The sequence below is a fragment of the Cavia porcellus genome, unplaced genomic scaffold, assembly GCF_034190915.1.
Source record: "Cavia porcellus strain 051 isolate PalLab524CR breed Dunkin Hartley unplaced genomic scaffold, mCavPor4.1 scaffold_13, whole genome shotgun sequence".
NCBI classification, from domain to species: Eukaryota; Metazoa; Chordata; class Mammalia; order Rodentia; family Caviidae; genus Cavia; species Cavia porcellus.
In genome coordinates this window covers 38,783,603-38,805,446 of record NW_026947496.1, presented here as the reverse complement: position 1 = coordinate 38,805,446, position 21,844 = coordinate 38,783,603, and the positions used below count along the sequence as shown (strand labels likewise).

The 21,844-nt window shown below is 36.8% G+C and overlaps 1 protein-coding gene across 20 annotated transcripts in view; it reads right to left on the bottom strand.

The window, feature by feature from the left end:
• Positions 1 to 853: 853 nt before the first annotated feature.
• Zmynd11 (zinc finger MYND-type containing 11) overlaps positions 854 to 21,844 on the bottom strand; it is a 90,345-nt gene continuing 69,354 nt past the window's right edge. For 14 of the 20 annotated variants that reach the window (XM_013156394.3, XM_013156395.3, XM_063260110.1 and 11 more), the window contains 11 exons: positions 17,265 to 17,342; positions 16,712 to 16,840; positions 14,653 to 14,740; positions 13,963 to 14,018; positions 12,803 to 12,880; positions 11,462 to 11,580; positions 7,753 to 7,960; positions 7,287 to 7,355; positions 6,068 to 6,340; positions 5,610 to 5,795; positions 854 to 3,172 (listed from right to left, as the gene is read on the bottom strand). In XM_013156394.3, the coding sequence (XP_013011848.1) occupies positions 3,050 to 3,172; positions 5,610 to 5,795; positions 6,068 to 6,340; positions 7,287 to 7,355; positions 7,753 to 7,960; positions 11,462 to 11,580; positions 12,803 to 12,880; positions 13,963 to 14,018; positions 14,653 to 14,740; positions 16,712 to 16,840; positions 17,265 to 17,342 (1,407 nt within the window). In that variant the 3' untranslated portion in view covers positions 854 to 3,049. The remainder of the gene's footprint in view (positions 3,173 to 5,609; positions 5,796 to 6,067; positions 6,341 to 7,286; positions 7,356 to 7,752; positions 7,961 to 11,461; positions 11,581 to 12,802; positions 12,881 to 13,962; positions 14,019 to 14,652; positions 14,741 to 16,711; positions 16,841 to 17,264; positions 17,343 to 21,844) is intronic. The other 6 variants (XM_063260113.1, XM_063260116.1, XM_063260120.1 and 3 more) reach the window with 3 other exon arrangements.

Here is a 21,844-nt window from a genome sequence, read left to right as displayed (position 1 = left end):
GTTGTTGATTTTGTTACCTTCCACCTGCCATGGACTGTTCTCTGTTAAGCCACCCTGTCCTAGAATTGGCTGATTATGGACTCAAACCTCTATAAACTGTGAGCTAAATAAACCTTTCCTCCTTTAACTTTGGGCATTGGGCAACTGCTGAGACAAACAGCAATGAGAGAAAAGTAACTGAGACACAGACAAAAGGAAGGTGAAGAGAACAGTCTATATTACTGTTGACAACCTCAGAATCCTGCAGTAACGGGACTGCAAGATTCAGTGCTAAACATCTGACCCCAGTTATGATGCATACACACCAGATCATCAAAGGGGAAAACCAGATACAGAGAAAAGTGAAGCTGGGTTAGTGATGGGGCTATAACTTAGTACCGGTAAACTAATGCCTACGAACTTGCCAACAAATGAGTGGAAACAAAAGAGGACACATTAGCCGGTTTTCCAGTTAAGTCTCTTCAGTTGTGAACAGTGAATCAGTTTTCCAGGCCAATACATAGCAGTCCATATACAACATTCATCCTCTCCTTTTTAAGTCATCAGGCTGTATTTTTGAACTAGTAAATGTAAATTCAATTGAAATATTTAAGTGTACAAATTATGTATAACATTGTTTTCTCCTTTGTCTTTGTTTTATTTTGTATTGAGATAGGGCCTTGCTAATTGCTTGCGCTGGCCTAAACTCCTGCCTCAGCCTCCCAAGTACCTGGGATTGTAATCTACAGAACACACTGACTGACTGTAACACTGAACAGTCACCAGGGAATAACTCACAGATCTCATCAACGTTTAGGTGGGTTGTGTTGAGTTTGGATCGGGGGATTAGATCAAATTAACAATTTATCAAAGCCAGTTTTTTAAATACATTTATTAACCAATGTTAACACATTAAATGAATCTATATATTGCTAGTCAGAGCAGCTTACAAAATGCCAGAATGCATCATAGAACTGGACAGCCACAATGAATAATTACAATGTGCATAGTGGCTAAGCTCAACACCTTGATATAGCTTTATGATTGCAGAAAATTTTAATAATGATTCCTAAAACAATCAGTTGTAATTTTACCTAAAACTTTTACAAAACCAGGCCACAATCTCTTTTTTTTAGTTTTGTTTTTTTTTTTAAACACACAGTTTTCACACTGTAGTAACTTGGAAATGTGCAACCGTGTCAACAGAGACAAAAAAGCCAAAGTAACACGAATCTCACTGTCATGCAGCTATCGGTTAAATATTACATACTCTGGAATGATTTTACACCAAAAATATTTCCACAATAACTTGCTCTCATAGGGGTGGATCGAAGTTTTAAAACTTGAAGAACAATCAAAGAAGGTTAAGTGTTCTTGGTTCTGACTCTCCATCTGCACCGGGGCCGCGGCACCCCTGGCGTGTTGCACAGCAGCGAGGAGGGGCGATGACCGAGTGAGTCACTGCGGAACGTGGTGGGGAAGCTGCGGGAAACGGGGCTGCCAGGAGGCTGTACAAAGAGTGCACCGTTTGGCAGTAGTTTGTCAATTAACTTGTGTCACCACCATCTGCGACAGCATCAGGACTGGATGGACGATGTTTCACAGAAGACTGACTTACACTTTCATCTTTAGAGTGACCCTGACAAACCTGGAGAAAACTTTTTAAAAGGCTTTCCTCCTGATTCTTTCACTTCCATTGAGAGTAATTCCTTTAATAAATATCAAAGGTCTAAATAAATATTTACAAATTATTTCTCTAACCTCAAAAAATAACTGAACGATAAATGGGAATTTGACTTGGTCTAAGGTCAGTCTTTGCCAAAAAAAAAAAACAAAAACAAAAAACCCAACAACATAAACTGTGAGATATTTTTAAAGAAAAGTAATTTGTTTTCCTGGTTGTGTTTTATATATCTATGTATAAAGACAGCATTGGTCAACTATCGATCCATTCCTATTGGTAATGCTTCTTAATCCAGACATTCCGCAAAATACAGACTTTTTACAAATCACGGCATCTTTAATACAAGAAAATTAACATGCATTATTCTTCATTCTGTGTATAGTGATGGAGTTCATTAGTAGGCAATGACCCATTACTACAAACATAACGGCTTCTGTGAAACTTAAGTGCTTTCTTTCCTTTTAGGATTAACTTACATACAAGAAGTGACACCAGATAATAGGCAGTTAGGGTGGTCATCTGGGAGGGGAAGGGAAGCATTGGAGAAATTTGTATGCCTCATCTATAATTTCATGTATGGATAAAGGTAGTTTTTGGCTTTTTGTTTTACTTTTTGTTGTTTATTTTGTTACAAGCACTCATGTTAGGACAAAGATGAAATGTGCAAACTTTAAAATTTAAATAATCATTTTCTCTAAGATCCAGCTCAGTAAAAGGTTACCCCAGTTCCCTGCAATTTTAAACTACAAGATCAAAGCTAATAATTTGTTATAAAAGTTATATATTGAAAAGAAATAATGAAAAACACAATTGGGAAATATTTAAGAAAAAATACGCAGGACTAGCCCTGCTGTGTCAACCCTGTTCCCTAAATTCAGTCACATACCCACCGGCATGACCAACAGATAATGCCTTTGAACAGTGAATTAAGCTGAACCAGACCAGCTCAACAAGGTTAAGGAAGAAACGTCACATCAAGGTAGTATGTTTTATTCTGAAACAGTTCTGTAGTTCTTACATTCAGATCTATTCTAAATGTTTCTTTGTTAAATTCACTTGTATTCACCTGTTTTTTTTTTAAGATCTGTTGTTTAAAGGTTAAAATCTCTGTAAAACCTAAAAATGTTTTAAAATTTGCTGAAAATGCAACAAATTCTCAATTAAAATTTATTTAAAATAATACCCTCCACTGATGTTACTTTTTACCCCCTGAAAAACTCCAGGGGAGCATTAACAAAAGATTTAAACTACTGTGCAAAATTTCTTCACGAAAAGTGTTTAAAGGCTGGTGCAAAATGGGAAGCAAATTCTAAACAATTTTGGCTTCTTGGAAACAAAAACCGCTGTGTCTGAGGCGTACTCGTCGGGCAGGCGACCGGGCCGGCTTCATCTTTTCCGGCGGCAGGTGCGCTTGTGCTCCGCGTGCCAGTGCTCCTGCTGGCACTTGATGGAGCAGTAGGACGTGTTCCAGCAACAGTGGTACATGGCCTCCTCCTCACAGTTGTAGCACTGTGGACAGGGAGCAAGGCGCACTTCGTGAGAGGGAGGGCCGATATATAGACACTAGTTAACACTGTACACTTTGCACGTTGTTTTCTTAGCTCCTTTGGGCTCAAACTAACATCACTGGAATACCTAACTTGGCTGGTCTGTGTACTGAGCACCAGAAGGAAAGGACAAATTACTTGTGATACCCAAGCCTACAGCATTATCTGATGTCAACCAAGTCATGTCTCCCTGGCACTGTACCAGCTTCTGGGCATCTCTACAGGGCCATTCCCACTGATGCACTAACATCTGTTCTTTTTTTTGGAAAAGGCTGGAGGGCCTTAGCAGCATCCCACAAGGTACAGCCCCCCTCCCCAGCAATGTCACGTCCAAATGTCCACGGCAGTGAGGCCGGACTGTTTGGATACGGAAGAAAAAAAACAGTGACGAAGGTAAAAGCTAAAGTTGCCAGCAGGGCTGGCTGGGCTGACTAGTGGTCACATCATGCGAGAAGAGACATCAATGACAAGGAAGACAAGAGCCCGAGCTGTGGCCACTAACAACTGACGCTGGGTCAGTAACAGTTCTCTAGACAGACGTGGCCGTGTGCGTGAGAAACAGACACAGCTGCAGCCCTGAGGGTGGGGAGAGGCCTGGGGCCTACGTTTGTTCTGTAAAAATCCTACCCTCTAAGTTTCTTCTTGATGGTGTATCTTATGCTTTGCTATGGGTTAAAAGTAATGTTTTGAATTCTTTTGTGATCTTGTTATAACAGCAAAGGCAATTACTGTTAGAAAGGTGTAGAGAACATGTTTAATTTTGGAAACAGCTTGGATGAATTAGATGGTTTAGGATTAGAATCATGGGCCTGTGCCACTAACTAGTCACACAGATCAAGTTTACTCAACTTCTTAGTTTCTTCATAGTTTAAAAACACCTTCTCCTACCGCAAGTGTCCTATTATTTGCTTTGGTTGTTTTGCATCTGTCTCCTTCTCTGTAGACACAGCTTTCTTGCCATGTTTCTCACATCTCATCTTAACACCCATTCGGTGGCATCTGGCATAGCCATATGCTTTCAGTCCAGCAACTGTGTTCTGTTTCTCATAAGACACAATCTGATGAAGAGCAATGCTTGGGCTCTGGAGCTCCAGCTCTGCTAACTAGGTTTTTAATCATTCTGTTTAATGTCATAAGCCTCAAATGTCTCATGTAAAATGAAATGGGTGTAAAAAATACTGATGTTAGCTATATTACAATTGGTAAGGTACTACAGAAAGTGGTATTATAATTATTACAGCTTCCTCTTCCCATTTCCTTTGGTTCTTTTAAAAACTTAAGGGGATGTCTTCTCATACACCTGGTGTCCACATTCTAGCTGTGTCTTTGCATGATGCTGGAATAATCACAAACATGACCTTTAGTCCTTCTGTGTCTGTTTTCTTGGGCACACTTAATTCCCTATCTGGAAATGTTGATTTCACTACTCACCACTTGTTTTAACCAAGCTATCTTTATATTCACCTAAATTATATGTTAAATTTGCCTTCTTGATGTATCTTTCTAGATGGGTGAGGGATACTATGAAATGAACTCAAGAGCTTTGAGCATGGTGAGCAAATGCTCTACCACTAAGCAATGCCTTTATCTCTTTTTATACTGCTTTCAGACAAGGTCTTGCTAAGTTGCCCTGCTGGACCTCAAATTTGCGATTTTCTGCCCCAGCCTCCTGAGTAACTGGAATTATAGGCATGTACTACCATACCCAGCCACAATCTTTATTATAATTTTTAAAATGTTTTCTTCTTTCATGAAAAATACAAATGTATTGTAGGCAGGTAAAATGAAGAATTAAATTACTGTTTCATGTTATACAGAAAATCATTAAAATTCCCACATTGAGCTTGGAGTGCACCCCACACACAGATCATGGAGTAAGGCAGAGCTCCCACCCCGGGGGGAGGACAACACTTACAGAGAACACTTTATTCAGGTTTAAAGGAGTTTAGTTAGAGATCAAGGAGTGTAGTTAAAGATAAAAGTTATTGATTTCTTTAAAGGAATACATAAATGTTAGGAGGAGGGAAATCTGAAATCTCTAATTTGTTAATTATAAAATATATTTACAATTTCACAATTTGGATTTTACTTATTGGAAATCATCAGGTAAAAGTTGAGGCCAATTTGCCTAAACAAGGTATCTGCAATAGATGGAGAAGTTGGATCAATTAATTGTACTGAAGTATTATCTCACCTTTACAAAATAATCCTAAGCAACATTCAGTGACTGGGGATCTACTATAGGATTTTCAATAAATAATATGAAACAGCCGACAATTTCATAATTGCCCTTATTTTAGGAATAATTTTTATGTATCTCATATACATATACGTCTGCATTAATTTCTATAATATCTGACATTTTCAGAAATAAAACTAAAAAAGACAGTGATATTTACCCACTGTTTCTTCTTGGTCTGAGATATTAGTTGTTTGTGCTGGGTGGCTAGCTTCTTGATTTCTTCTACAAATTCTTCTTTACACTTTTCCTTTACTTGCTTACATTTTCTGTCCATCTCACCCTGCATGTTGGCTACAGCTTTACTTACAGCTTGTCTTTTTTCTTCTTCCATTTCAGAACGCAGCTGCAAAAAGAAGTTAACCCACAGTGCTTTACATGGACCATGTGCTTAAACAAAACTTAGTAACAGATTCTATGAAAATGATAGACCTTTCCCCCTTACAATGCACAAAGAATTTTGGCAAAAAAATATTACCAATTAAATGATTATATTACTAATTGTTGTATTCCTAACTTAGAATGGCCACTGCCTGGCAGAGGCTAAGTCACAGTTGCCAGTGCTGTGGGGAAGGAAGGCTCAAGGATGCGGATACCAGTGGCCAGGACCAGCTTTACCTTTTCTAGAGCTTCCCGGACAACTCTCTCTGTCTCTCGCTTGTGGTCTGACTTCATCCGATCTTTAAAGTCATTGAAAATTTTGGTGTATTTGTCATGGCACATGCTCTGACAGACCCCATCGCTGGCGGTCTGGGTGCTCCGATGCAGCATTCTAGGGGAAGAGGCACTTAACTTCTTAGTCTGCGTGGATACTGACACCTTCTCAATTGGCTGAGGCATTGTGGGGATTTCCTGGCTAGAACTTACTGCTTCCGTTTCAGGCTCTGGTTCCTAAGGGGGAAGAAAACTGATTAGGTGCAAAACAAAGCACGATAATTTACTAATTCAAGAACAACTCTATTAGGATAAAATTTCAGTGATATCTATTTAATAGCCTGCTATTTGAAACATAATTAAGATGCTGTCTTGTTACATACATCACAGTTAAATTAAGTAAATCCCCCAACCAGCTAGTGAATAAAAACATATAGAATTAATGGTTACACTAATACGCAACAACTTCATTTATAATTTCATTACCTATAAGTAGTATGAGTTTGCTTTTAAATTTTGTCAGAATATAAATATCATTATCAATTTATAATCATTTCTTTGAACAAGACTATCAAATTTCCTACAATCCTAAACCATTTCTTACTACATGTGTTTCAAATGTACTCAGAGTTACAGTTTCAAAACATGCCTGGTTTATATAGGTCAAAACTATGCTGAGTTTTACCATAGTCTCCTTCAGTTTTTAAGTGCTAACATAATTGATTTACCAGATAAATGTTTTAATTTTAATAATGCTACGACAAAATTTCAGGTACCCAGCAATGTACCTTTCCTACTTTGCCAACTCTGTTCAGTGGCTACTTAACTAGGACAGAGTTTGAGCCTGTGTGTGCGAGTCTAGCAGCAGGAGATAATGACAGGAGTCAGAAGACTGAAAGCAAACTTTTTCTGTGGCGGGCTCATTTTGAGACAGAGTTTCACTATGCAGTTCAGGCAGGCCTTGAATTCACTTTGCAGCCCAGGTGGGCCTCAAACTCACAGCAATCCTCTGGCGTCAGCCTCCCAAGTGCTGGGATTACAGGTGTGTACCACACACCCGGCCTAAGAGGACAAACTTGATAGATGTGATTTTACTGATGGCAGCAGGAGGGGGTGTCGACCGTACTTCGTGAGCATTTCCTCTTTCAACAGCCACCTGGACACTGCAAGGAGGGCAACTTACTTCCTTTTTGGGTTCCACACTTTGATTACGTCGTCCTTTCTTTGCCCTTGGTTCTTGAGTGACCTTCAGCTGTGGGCATTATAAAAGTAGTATCATATTATTCCCGAGTCTAGGAGATACCTCTCTGTTCCAAATACTGCTGGTGGACACACATACGCTCCTGCTCCTTCCATCCACTCAGGTACCATTTGTTCAGCTACGATTCTGATAACCGAGGCTTACGAAAGCCTTTGTACCTTCACTGAGGAGCAGTGCTCTTAAGTCTTCACACTCCCAAGTCAGGTTTACGTTTGCTTATATCTACTTATTCATTTCAACCAGCTTGGGTTTACTTGAGCAGAGTACCAATGTTTGAAAGGGAAAGGAATATGTCACAAATTTATGTTTTACAGTGAAGAGTGTACACTGAGACCTCACATTTAAAAATAAGAACTGATGTGCAGTTCTTTCCCAAGACACAGCTCACCTGCTCGTTACTGGTAGAGGAGATACTGGATTCTGCCTCTTCCTCGCCTCGGTCCTCATTCTTAGACTTCCAAAATCTTCCTTCACGAAGGAAACGCTGGTGCAGTTCTAGCTCATCACATGCCTTTTTCCATCCCATACTGCGTTTCACATGCAGCCGGTGAATGTTGACTGTGATGTCTTGAATGTTTTCAGAAGGAATCCAGGCTCTATGAAAAGCATTTGAAGGTATAGGCAGAAACATTCAAAATAGGGATATCAGTATTGAGAGAAGTTGGTGGCCTGTACCCATTGTAAAATACAATTTATGGCACCTCTAATTTACTAAGGCTACTAATGAGGGCTTCATAAACAAACTCTAACCAAAAACAAAATAGATGAGGTGTTTTACTGATTTTTACATGCATCAAAGTAAAATTCTCAGAATTGGAAAGATCTTCTGAAACCTTCTAACTGCTATTTGTTTAGTTGAGACTGCCAGAGTTCATATCAACATTCTTTATAAATCCTTTAAAAATGTTACTTCTTACCATTTTGAATACTGTAAAACTAGTAGGGCTTACACAGTTATTTGCAGGTCAGCACTACAAAATCATTTTAAAATGTTCAGAAATTTTCATGAAACACATATATGTATCCATATAAAACAAGGGTACCTAAAAATATTACTTGGTAAGTTGTGTTTATGTTATGTTCCTGTGCATTAGATAAACTGGGTTAACAAAGGGGAAACTTTACATTTAGAAACAGTGTACTCAGCTATGAAAGAACATTAAGCATCTCTGAGTTATGTATCATAGAGATCCAAAAATAGAGAAAACAGTATTTGGTATGTTGTGGAAGAACGCTCAAAATTCAAGAAATTTTTCCTGGGCATTAATCTCTTGACTGGCTTTAAATTACTATGCATCTAGACTGTTGTATTAATTTGACAAATGCCTGTGTACACCAGTGGAAGACACTACAAAGCACCCTGAGCAGACTTGGTGACCATGGGTTTGGCTGCCTTGCCTGACTGCTGGAGAAGATGTTGCCCAGGGGGCTAAATGTAAACTATTAATTAGTGGCTGGAATCCAGTGAGGTCTCCTTTTTACCAGGATGGCACTTATCTCTGCCTTTAGGAAACTGAGAAATCACTGTGATACAACACAGCATAAGGTCAAGGTATTCTGAGGCACTGTGGGTGGGTGGCTGGGTGGGGGTGGTTGACATTTGACTGCGAGAAGTCAGACGATTGTATGAATAAGACTTAGGGGACACAGAGGGAAAAACACAGCATCACAGATGAGACAGGAACTCTAAAGACACATGAATGCCCATCAAACCTTTTCTAGTTCACAGAATAAGGTTCTGGATATGACACTATGGACAAAGACTCTTTTCAGTTAATCTCCCTTACAAATATATAAGATGTTATAATTTTCATTCTAGGTCTTTAATATTAGAGGTCCAGAAATATTGAGACTTTTTTTAGGGAAAAATATTAAGAGAATCATGGCCAAGTGTGCCACAGCCATAAATAAAGATATCTAACATGTTTGTATAACCTAAACCTTGTGCTTTATTATTTAAAAATACATTTAAAATATATATGGTATAACAGTAAATACTAACAATGGCTAAAATTATTAAATTTCAACTCCTATAAAATTTTAAATATTACAAATATTTATACATGATATGTCAACACTAGCTTACTGGTTTAAGTGCTTTATTAAAAACCTTGATGAAGTATGTGCACTTTGAAAAGCCCTAACGTAGAGTGCAGATGAAATTATGCTCATGGAAGAGTTCCTTGCCATTAGGTTTTGAATTAGTATTAAACTTAAGTCTTTCAATCAACGTATTTTTTGAGATCCCTCTATGTAGCAGGTAATCAATAAAAGTATTTTTTGTTAACCTTTTAAAAATAGATTGCTTTTCAGACAGGGCTAACTGCCTCGAAAAAAACTTGTATCTTTTAAGAGTATTTTCTTTCTTAAACCATTTCTTGAATATAACAAAATGTATTCTTTTTCCTTCCTTTGATTTTTTGGAAATAAAATATTGCTGTATAGATCAAGCTGGCCTTAAGCTCACTGCATAACCTCTCTCAGCTGGCCTTGAACTTGGCAATCCTCTTGCTTCAGTCTCCCCAGTGCTGGTATTATAGGTGTGTGCCACCATGCTGGGCTGATTCACTTAAGTGTCAGAACAGTTTATAACACATTTCTACTGTTTTTTTTAAAAATCAATTCCATTAATGTAGACAACTGCAGTTTTATAGAGTACCACTGAGTACACTTCCACAACCCTCAGCACCACTGCCTGTCAACATGAATTCAAGTGAGTAAGATGTATTAAACATATAATGTTAAAAATGTTAGTAGTAAATTAATCTTCTGTTGAGTTATTTTATTGTCATTAATGTTTTCTGATGTGATAGTGTCAGCTAAGTGTGTGTTTATCTAAGAAGGAACATAGAAATTTAAAGTACTAGTCACATGTTCTAGGCACTATTAGACTCATTTTTATTTCAGTTAAATGAAGACTATGTAAAAGTTCACCGCAGCTTGTCTTACTATACTGACCTGTGCCTACTGTCTTCCTAGCATGACAGAGGACATTTACAGACTCTCAATTTAAATCCTTGCAAAGTATAACTTTGAGATCAGGTAGCTTACTTTTATTATTTTTTCCTTTTTTTTTTTTTTGATATTTATGTGAAACGAACCACATTACTGATCCCTTTTTTGCCTTTATTAGACTCATTATTTTCTGAGTTTTATGATAGTTTACCCAAATTCATACTTACTGTTATTAGCAACATTATTATGATACTACCTTAGCTTAATTTCAATGTTGAATAATGTTAAGGCCTTAATTCACAATGGAAGAGTTATTCTGGTTTTATAGTCCTATAGCTTAGCGCTCTTGGTGTGAGACATTAATTTTACAGTAATAAAATGGTTTCTATTCTGGGAATCCATATATTCTTACATTGTGAATATTTAAATTTTAAAGATTTCTGTAGCAATAGAATTTTTTTTAATTCTAAAGAGAAAAAAAAATTCAAAACAATGCAATAGCAGAGTAATAGTGGTTAATAACAATGCATGCAGTAGAGAATTTAAAACCCAGATTAGAAGCAATGTTTTTTAGTTGCATGCATTTAATTCTTAGGCATTAAATGTATTTGTGAATATTCGTAGAGCGTAAGATTGGCTGTCTCTTCTAATCTCAAATTGATTACTTTTCCTTCTGGGCTTTAACAGTCTTGAAGATGGATGGAACAATGGTGATAGCTTTATAATATTATGAAATGGATTTACTCCTTCCATCCCAATGTATTATGAATTTAATCTCAGGTTTAATATGAATTTGAGGATTAAGAGCATCAGCTACTGAAAATGTCTTATTTAGCAAATGGTATCTGGAAGATATCCAGAAACATAGTTTATACCAAACATTATTAGCTGCATTTTATTTTTTGTCATATGCTGATTTTGTTTTTTCATTTTACATGTAGTTTTTTTTTTTTGGTACCGGGGATCGAACTCATGACCTTGCACTTGCCAGACAGGTGCTCATACCACTGAGCTAAATCCCCAGCCCTGGTTTTTCAATTTAAAATGAACTCCCTATTGTTTCTAGTGGACAAGCTGTCAAACTTTTTTAAGTAGTTCACAAAAGCACAGCTATGATCATTGCACATGGCTGCATGAATTACCTCTGGTGGTGGTGGCCAAAGAAGCGAACATCAACTTGATTGTCCTCTTTCTGCATGACTTTGGCTGGCCAAAACCCAAAACCTTTCATTTTAGCCCAAACCAGCTCATGATTAGGTATCTGCAAATAAAATGTTTACTTTGTCACAATACAGTATTAAATGCAAGTATACCACTAATATTGAACTGCTTGGTCAGGTACAAAAGGTACAATCCATTATTTTGAAAATGTTTTTGTAACTCCTAAACACATAGAAGGCTACAGTTCTTATTTATTTTTGTTGTTTTATCTTCAAGAGAAACACCTGAAATTTATATCCTGTGTAAGACCAGCAATTATAAACCTTATTTTGCAGAAGACTGAGGCCCCTTCTGAAGCTAAGGCCGTGTGGTAAGCAGATTGTCACCACTTTGCTTCAAAGAGTGCTGTGCTGGACCCAACAGCATCAACTTTGCCTAGGATTTGTGAGATAAGTGCAAGTTTAAGCTTCCACAGGCTATCAGGTCCACAAGTATCAGATCTGCACAGCAGACTGACAAATCTGGCTTTTCCTCATTGGAGCTGCTGACCTAAAACACTCAAGAAGGTTTTTTTGTTTGTTTCTGTTTTTTGATAGGGTCTTAGTAACTCTTGAATCCACTATGTAGCCCAGGCTGGCCTTGAACTTATGGTGATCCTCCTGTCTCAGCCTCCCAAGTGCTGGGATTACAGGTATGTGCCACAACACCTGCATTCAAGAGGGTTTCTGTGGGGCTGGTGATTTAGCTCAGCGGCATAAGCGCCTGCCTTGCAAGCAGGCAGTCATGAGTTCGATCCCTGGTACCGAAAAAGACAAAAAAAAAAAAAAAAAAAAAAAAAGAAACAGGGTTTCTGTGAGCACCCTTTTTTTTTTTTTTTTGTCTTTTTCATTTTTACCGGTACCGGGGATCGAACTTATGACTGCCTGCTTGCAAGGCAGGCACTTATGCCGCTGAGCTAAATCCCAGCCCCTGAGTACCCTTCTTGAAATCACATTATTTTAGGGAAATTACATAGCTACAGACATACAAAGCCTAAGATCTCTTATCAAAGAACAAAAGGAAAAGCAAAAGTTCACTTTACTACCATATCTATTAAGGGATCCAATATTTAGTTTTATTAAGTAGTTTATTTTAAAATTCAAAAATAAATAATGATCTCCATTATTTTCCCCATGTTTCAGATGTTCATACTAATTAAAAACACGATATGATATAATGAATAATATTATGGAAAAATTATGATATTTAAATGAGTTGGGAATAAACTTCCCTAAAGTGGTATGTTACTTGGGTGAGAACAAGATAAAAAAAATTGTACATACACAAGGATAGCAGAACCAATTGTCTGGACGAGCATTTGACAAATAGAAGCAGTTTTTGCAAAGTTGTAGTTCATCAAGCTGAAAAGGAAAGCAACTATTTAAACATATGTAATAAGTATATATATATAATACATATATGTACATTAAAACGTACATTTTCACATAAATATTCTCATTTAAGTACATCAGTAGTACTGAATTTTGCTTCTTGTAGAATCTATTAAATTTTTCAGTAAGCAATCCTGGAAGACCCTGTCAGTGTCTACCAGAATGCTCTCCATAGTGTCAGATGGCAAATGGAATAGAAGATCAATGCTATGATGCTTGGCACAGTGTGCCTCTGTGCTCTACCCTGCTCCCATCTGACGAGTCAGTGCTCAGACTAAACAGCATTTCTTCAGAAAAGCCTTCCAGATAAGCACACATGAAACATGCGCTACTGGTAGCAGCAGTCCTCAATCTGCCTCTCCCTCCACTTTAGTCCCCTGCACCCTTTCATGACATTCTCTTCACAAGGGGAAGGGACACACTTTATGTGTTTTCCTTTTCTGTCTTTGCAGAAAGCAGCTTCAGGAAGAGGAAGTCTATACTCTTGACTCCTGAACACACTGCCTGGCACATGGTTGCTGTTCAATAAATATTTGTTGAACAAATAAAAAAGCAAAGGTCAAATTTAAAATGAAGAGATAAAACTTTTTAGGTAAACTGAGGAACTTTGGCAATGATAGTAGTTATAGGCAAGTGCTTCACATAAAAAAGACCACAGAAACATTTATTATATAAACGCACACTTTATTCTTTGGTTGGATTTGTGTTTTTCAGTGGGTTTTGATTTGTCTATGTAGGCTGGTAGGGAGGCATATGTGAACCATTCATTTACAAGGTAGCAGTCATCATCTGCCTAGTGCCACATACTCACACACATTGTTTCACCAATACAATGTTCTGGAAGGCAGTTGAAAATTCACTTACTAAGTCTCACTCCTAGGATTTCTCTTTGAATGTTTTAGTCAGAATTTTTTCTTCCCCCTTGCATTATTTCCCATATATATCAAACATGAAAATGAAGTTATATTTAAGGGATATGGCACAGTTAAAATGCAGACGAGAGAGTGCAATCCTGAAATAACTGTGGATGACAGCAAGAGTATGAACAGTACCTCATGACACGTGTCTTTATATAACATCCTTGCAATGTCAGCTTGCTCACTGTCTGCTGTAATTAAAGATGAATAAACCTACAATCAATGATCTAGAAATATGACTATCGAAATTAATACAATGACTTTATGTATTTTTTTAGCAAAAGTAAGCATATACTATTTTGAACCAAACATGTATTTTAAATAAAGGTCAGGCAGCAAAATTAAATTCTATAGGCAGCTACTATTTTATATTCAATACTACCACTAATTTTATAGCTACACAGTAACCTACTGCCTTTTTTTCCTTTGGTACCAGGGATCAAACTCACAGCCTTGTACCTGTCAGGCAGGTTCATATACCACTTTGCTAAATCCCTGGCCCACTTCTTATTTTTGAATGATGGGCTATTAACAGGGAAACATCAGAATTAATCAAAGTGCTATAAAAAGCCACTCAGCTAAGACAAATACATGCAAAATCATAAAGTTATAGTTTCATCAGTTTGGATACCACAGTTTGGCCACTGGCCAGTCAACTTTATTAGCCATATCATCAGAAATTTGAAAATTCTAACTTTACTTCTATGTACAGGTAAGGTAACACTGAGGTATTAATTTTTTAAATGTAATGTCTTATAAAACATATTTCTCAACATGAAAAATAAATCGCATTTAAAAATGCACACAAAATAAAATGCATTCAACCTCCATAGAAAATCACTGTGTTGTGGAGAAGCAGTTGGGCGTCAGCTTTGAATTCTTCATAACTTCGATATTTCCCCTCATTCACTTTCTGTAGGTGGCAAAAGACAAAATGGCAAAAGAGTTACTAGTGAGACTATTTGTCTGGATTTTATTCACAGAACTAGAGGACATGGCATAATTCTTCCAGGAGGACATTAGGACTACTCTTGTTGTCCTGTATTGGCAATAGGGACCACGTGTGAAAGGAATCACTGTTTGCTTTGTAACTTCAGTGTTACAGCAAGACAAAGTGTAGCAGATGAGATACTCCTGCAACCACTGTGTGCTCTAAGTTACCTTCCCTGAATAAATTTCACAGTTCCACCGTCTCATTTTGTAGTAACAATCAAAGCTGCCGCTAAGCTTCATAAATGGGTGACCTGGCCAATGTAACTGGTGAGGCCCTGACCACATGCTCACCATCCTAACAAGGGAGTAAACACTGGAAAACAGAACTGATGGCCTCTATGACAGCTTACCATTCCTACTAAGATATGTGAAGAATTCCAGATTAGGACTATATAATGAATTAAGTAATTTAAAAATGAAATATCAATGTTAGGTGTTGCTCTAACCACCCAGGCCAACTCAAGGGTTTCTCTTATTAGTGACATATGTAAAAGGATATCCCCCTTCAGCGGATTCTCATAGTTTTGCCTTTAGCTGCCAAAGAGGAGGAGTACAGAGAAAAACAGGTGTTTTTGAGAGGGGATAGGTATGGTAAAGTTATATAGAGGTCGTAAGGATATATTCAGGAAACTGGCATGAAAATCCTGGAACTCAGGTTCTCCTTTCATCCCCTTTCATCGTCATGTAGCTTCCTCCTGGGGAAATCTTCCCAGACCTGGTACAACTGTCATCTCTTCTCCCAGGTGGAGTTACCTGCTTCCTAGATTGGTCTGGATTATAAACTGATAAAGTCATAAAAAATTTTGTCTTCCTATTAATTTTTGTACTTTTGCTCATCATCACACTTGTTAAAACAAAAGGCCAGGACACCAACCAGGGAGCATCAGCCCAGGTCCACAGGGATCAGGCTGCATGAATCTGGGAAGCCTTCTGGGAAGAAACAGCCACTGAATTGGGTCTTCAGGGATTTCAATAGAAAGAAAATGTGTGAGCAAAGGGAAGGTGTGCTGGGTGCTTAAGTGTCTTTTACATGCCTCACAGTGTAGGAGAAAGAGCTATGCCTCAGACTAGGAAATCTGAAAGGAGAAAAAGTTCAAATTACTTTGTTTTCTGTCCTAGAATTTGTCAGCCACTTTGAGTGAAAAACTTTCATTTATCCTTACATCAACACAAGAACTGCTAGCCTTTCTCATCTCCTAAGAGGATGAGGAAATTTGTAAGATGATTTTAAATTATTCCTGTGGGTATTATTTAAACTTATTATTTAATCATGACCAGCCATAAGATTTTTAAATTCTCAACAAGTCACAGGTAACAGAAAGTTGGTAATTCTGCAATCCTGACTAAACATGCCTGTATGTTCTGCATTTACTATAATTTATAATTGAATATTAAAAAATTCATTAAAAATCCTCAGCTGTGGTAGTTAAAATCAAGAATTTTAAGAATAATGAAGTTTTCTAGGCATAATCCTTATGTTGTTCAGTTTCCCAAGATTTTAATTAGTTCTATATTCTAAATTTTATCAGAGTGAAGCTCCTATAAACAAAAACTAGAAAGCCATGTCCAGAAATGAATAGTTTATATATGAAATAGTCAGTTGCCCAGGCCACAATACATTTTCTTTAATCAACAAGTACCAAGAAGGTATAAATTGTTCAAAACACATCTTTTAAAATATGACATCAAATCTGCCTTAGAGTGAGCACATGACATTTCCAAGTCACATTTGGGTGACCAAGCTTCATTTGGTCATTATATCTTTTCTTTCTTTAGTAAGAAAGTAAACAAAACTCATTGTCATGGAAAGAAGAGCAACCAGAACCAGCACTGTTTAACTATAAATTATTTTGTTAATTGAGAAAATGTATTTGAAGTGAAACCAGTATACCTCTTGTATGGTGGGGACATCAACAGCTGAATGCACCAGTCTCCTGTACATTGGATGTTTATTGTCCTTCCCCTTCTTATTAAGATCTATAGCCTGAAAGGTTGTTAGATACATCAGTTTTAAATGTGGCTAAAGAGAGACAGGGAAAACAAAATAATTTTTTACCTTTAAAGAAAAATCTTACACAAGAAATACTTTAAAAATTAATGAAAAAAATGCATATATATTATCCAGTTTCATGTAACATTTCTCAAAGCTTTGACTGAAACAAAGTTATTTTAAAAAGTCCAATTTCATTTTAAATATCAATAATCATCAATGAAAATGTTCATTTTAATATGATTTTTAAATATTTCTAATTTACAGTAGCAACAAAATGCTTGTGCAAAAAAAGACAAAAATATCTAGCCTAGTATAAAACTATTTATTGCAGAAAAGAAATACAACTCTGTATTGATCCTATTTGTTACTTCTCAACCATTAACTTTAAAAGAATGAACCAGAATAAAACTCATTTTGGGAGATTCTAGAAGATTATATAAGCAGGACTCACCCTCTCTTTCATGCGGGAGACAATGAACCTCAGGTATGTGCCCATCTCCTGTTTGTTTGTATTCTTCTTTTTAATGCTCTGTTAAAGAAAGAAGAGGCCAAATATAAAGTCTGACCATTCATATGTCCATATTCATGTAAAAACTTTAAACAGGATTATAGTGTGCAAGGATTAAAACATGCATCTCATTTGATAAAGAGAACTCTTAGCTTTCTGCATAACAAAAATAGTTACAAGGCAGGAGTTGAAAAACATGATGTTATACCTAACATACTTTACAAAATATTGACCTCTAGCTGGATAAATCTTTCTTTTCCTGGTATTTTAAAACATCAAACAATTTTGGCTAGAACAAAATAATAGATATAACCAAGAGTCATTTATTTAACCAAAAATCAATGATTAAAGTCCTCTAGGAACATCTTATATTTACAATATTGCATATAGAATTTCACTATGACATTACTCTTAAAAGATTATTTTTAAAATCTGTATCACAGTGCAGCTGCATACTGACATCTGCATTTTAAAACACTGCAGTCTACTCAGTAATAATTCCTGTTTCTATCAGTTTGGCCTATAAGCTAATTAGACCCTTCACTTTATCTCTATGGAAAAAAAATTACAAAAAAATAGGAATCAACCTTTTATATCATTTCCAAATAGCTAGAGAACAAGGAAAATGTCTGTATTTACTTAGCCAAAGTCAAGACATTACCACAGTGTGAAATCAAAGTCAAAATGCTAGACAGTTGAAGTAGCTAAAACATATTGCCAAGAAACTGGGTAGATCTGGCCATTATTTAAATGGATAAATTAATTTTACAGCCAATAATTCCTGCCCAAAGAACTTAATACACAGGAAACCATTTTAATATACTAAATATAGGAAAGAACAAATATTTTTCATGTAACAGGATTTTTAGCTAAGGCTTAAACAAATTGGTTGCATATATATACCACATTAAAATACCTGACTAAAAAGCAAAAAATCATTTTATTATCCAGAACATAATTCCATATTATTTCATGTTTAGGGTGTTAGCTTCCTTCTTTCCACATGCACTTTCATCTAGATTCTAGACAGCAATGCATAGAAACAAGCAGTGCTTTTCTTCTTACTCAGCTCCAAGACCTGTGCATCAAGATTCTCAATGCCAATCATAGAGCAGTTTTCTCAACCTGTCCATACCAGAGGCATGGATAGAACTTTTTTCAAATGCAGGTAAATCTCACTCAGCATCTAGCTAAAATTCAGGAGGCAGGGCTGTGGTCTGCTTGTTGATTTTTTATTTGCTAATTTCTCGGTGGCTTTTATGCATAGCTCTAGATGCTCTACAGACAAAGCTAGGAGTTAAAAATGCAATGTAATTTCCTAATACCAGGAAATTTTCTGTAATACTAGGTTTACAGTGCTTTAGAACATTGGGGCTCTGTGTCTGTCTGTCTCTATATCCCTCCCTCTTTTTTTTTTTTTTTTTTGTCTTTTCCCTTTTTATCAGTACCGGGGATTGAACCCACGACTGCCTGCTTGCCAGGCAGGCGCTTATGCCACTGAGCTAAATCCCCAGCCCAATTCCTCCCTCTTTTTACTCCTCAATCAGGAAAAAAGAATTTAACTGAATTGTTAATGAATAACAGTAATTTATAAGCATCGTATCTGACCATATACACTGCTAAGAAACATGAAGACTTTTAAACACTGAGCTGTAGTTGATAATTTTGTCTCTACAGTAGTCTGTGTTAGTGTTTTCAAGATGAAGGAGCCCTGGACTATGAACACAGTAGGCAAACACTGTACCACTAAGCTAAATCTCCAACCCACAATTTTTTTCTTTTTAACTAAAGTGTTTTGTCAAAATAAAAATTATATTTATTTATGGTACACATTTTTAAATATGTATGCATTGTGGAATAGCTAAACAGAATCAATTATCCTTTATATTACCCTCACATACTCATGTTTGTGTGTTAAGAACACTTAGTTTTTGATAAGATGCCCAGTACTTCCCATACACATGAGCATCTGCAGACTATCAGCAGGTTCCTCCCTACACCAGCTTATGGTGGGGAATGATGCTTTTGTTTTGCATCCTGTGAGTCGCACAGAAGGAAAGCTCAGTGGGTATGAGGTACACTGAGTGTTTTAATTAAAGCTTTTGGACAAATGTTCTTACTAGCTTGGACATCCTTCAACACATTGCTTTCTATGCAAAATAAGTAGTTTGATGAGTTGTCAGATATGGAGAAAAGGTAAGAGTCAGAAGTGGTCACTTTCATTTCTTGAGAGAGACAGAGACAGAGAGATAGCAAGAATAAAAACAAATACTTCTAGCTATGTACCCTACTACCATGTCAACTTTAAAACACTTTGGGTATATATAAACACTTCTATGCTCAAATATTAATATCATTAAATTATGAATTTACACAAATTCAGATAAAACAATTTACAGGCTAGAAGTCTTGTGGAGTTATGATTCTATTAATAGGTAACATATTATATTATCCAGAGGAGAAAAAACCCACTTTCTGTGGTACTGACATATAATTTATTTATTTTGTACTGGGAATCAAACTCACAACTTTACACTTGCCAGGCAAGCACTTATACCACTGAGCTAAATCCCCGGGCCTGACATATAATTTAAATCTTCAATAAACATTATGGCTTGTCCTTCATTGTATTAAGCTGGGCAAGAATACACAGCTCTCATAAACTTCTTTTGAGTAACTCAAACTTAACTGGACAACACAAAGCTCAGCTCCCAGCTGTCTGTACTTACTGGAGTAATGACAAGAGGAGAGGGTGTCCAGCGACTGGCTATTAACATAGTATCTAGCACAAAACCCTGTGCTGCTACCTCAAGACTGCTATGTACTGTATGTATGTATAGGATTTTATTTTTGTGTATGTGTTCTATTTAAACCTATAAAGTACTTCATTCCCATAGTTTAAACCCTCTGGGTTTTAGAGTTTTTCAAAATAAAGAAATCCAATGTTTCTCTGTGGACAAAATTATGCATTGCTAGAAACTGAATTAATATCACTATATTCAAATACTCTACACCAGTAAGGGAAATGGTACTTTGGTTTAGGCAGCTCATGCACCAATTTGCTCCTCTGATTATCTAGTTTAAATACAGGTCTGCTTTCAGTTCCTGTTCCTTTCAATGAAGAATACACAATTGTGAGTATTACATGCTCTTAAACTTTTGTTTTAACTCTTGAAATTATTGAGGTTTGCTTTACACTGAGCTATATCCCCAACACTTTTTGATTAACTGTCTTTTTGGGACAGGGTTTCATTATGCAGTTCACGCTGGCTTTGAATTCACTTTGTATCCCAGGTGAGTCTCAAACTCATAGTGATCCTATTACCTGAGCCTCATTATTTATTTTGTGAGAGAGTGTTGCTAAATTGTCCAAGCTGGGCTTGGATTGCTTCAGTCTCCCAGAGTATTGGGGTTACAGGGATATCACCATGTTTAAGTATTTTTAAATGAGTTGTTAACAGTGTAACCATACATGGCAACATTTGTTTATTTGGGGGAAGGCTATTAGTATACATAGCTTATGCTGAGAACCTTAGTTTCACAAAATCCCACAGCACATAAGAGAATAAAAATCTGATTTTTGTATTATGTTTAAATTTTCTCAAAGCCAAGTTGTTACGAGTATCTCTCTTCTGCAACTCAGCAAGCTCCTGTCCTAAAGTTTTAAAAAAAGAATGCAGGCTGGGGATGCAGCTCAGTTATAGCACCTCCAGGTTTGCTCTGCAGCACTATCCACAACAGTGAGCATGTGAACCCTGCAAAATGACTATTTCAGTGAAGTGTGAAAGGAAACATGACTAACCCTACCCTATCTTTCTCAGCTCTGACAAAAACTGTCCAGAATGTCCTCAAAATATGCCCTTCATATAATATTCCAGGAGAATCTTTTTTTTTTTCTTTTAAATCGGTACCAGGGATTGAACTCACGACCATGTGACTGCAAGGCAGGTGCTTATGCCGCTGAGCTAAATCCCCAAGCCCACTTTTTTTTTTTTTTTTTAAATTCTAGGAGAATCTTATCTGTCATTTAACAAAGTGTTTCTCAAATTTAGATATCTTTCATGAATGTTTACCACCTAGGAAGTGTTTTAAAAATGCCAGTTAGTATAGTGGTAAAAAAAAAATGCCAGTGTCCACTTATAAAGTCCTAACATGAGATAAAACTTACCTTTGATAGAAAACAATCAGCACAATGGTTGTCTGGGGAGAGGGGATTGGGACAAGAGCAAGGGTCCTGTAGCTTGGTGGGATTTGGGCTACACTGGCATATGTACTAGCCTATTCCTTGAATGGCATGCTGAGGACTTGTCCATGTCACTGTAACTTTTTCCCAACAATGTCTAGGTGCTACTCCCAGAGATTCTGATAAAACAGGGTGAGAAATGGGGCTTATACAGTCACAACTGTGAAAGTCCCTTGGGTGTTTCTACTAAGTAGCTTTCAATGTCAGTCACATCTCTAATGTCACAAAAGATGGTCTGATCATACAAGCAAGTTCAGGTACATACTAGGGCAGTAAGTGA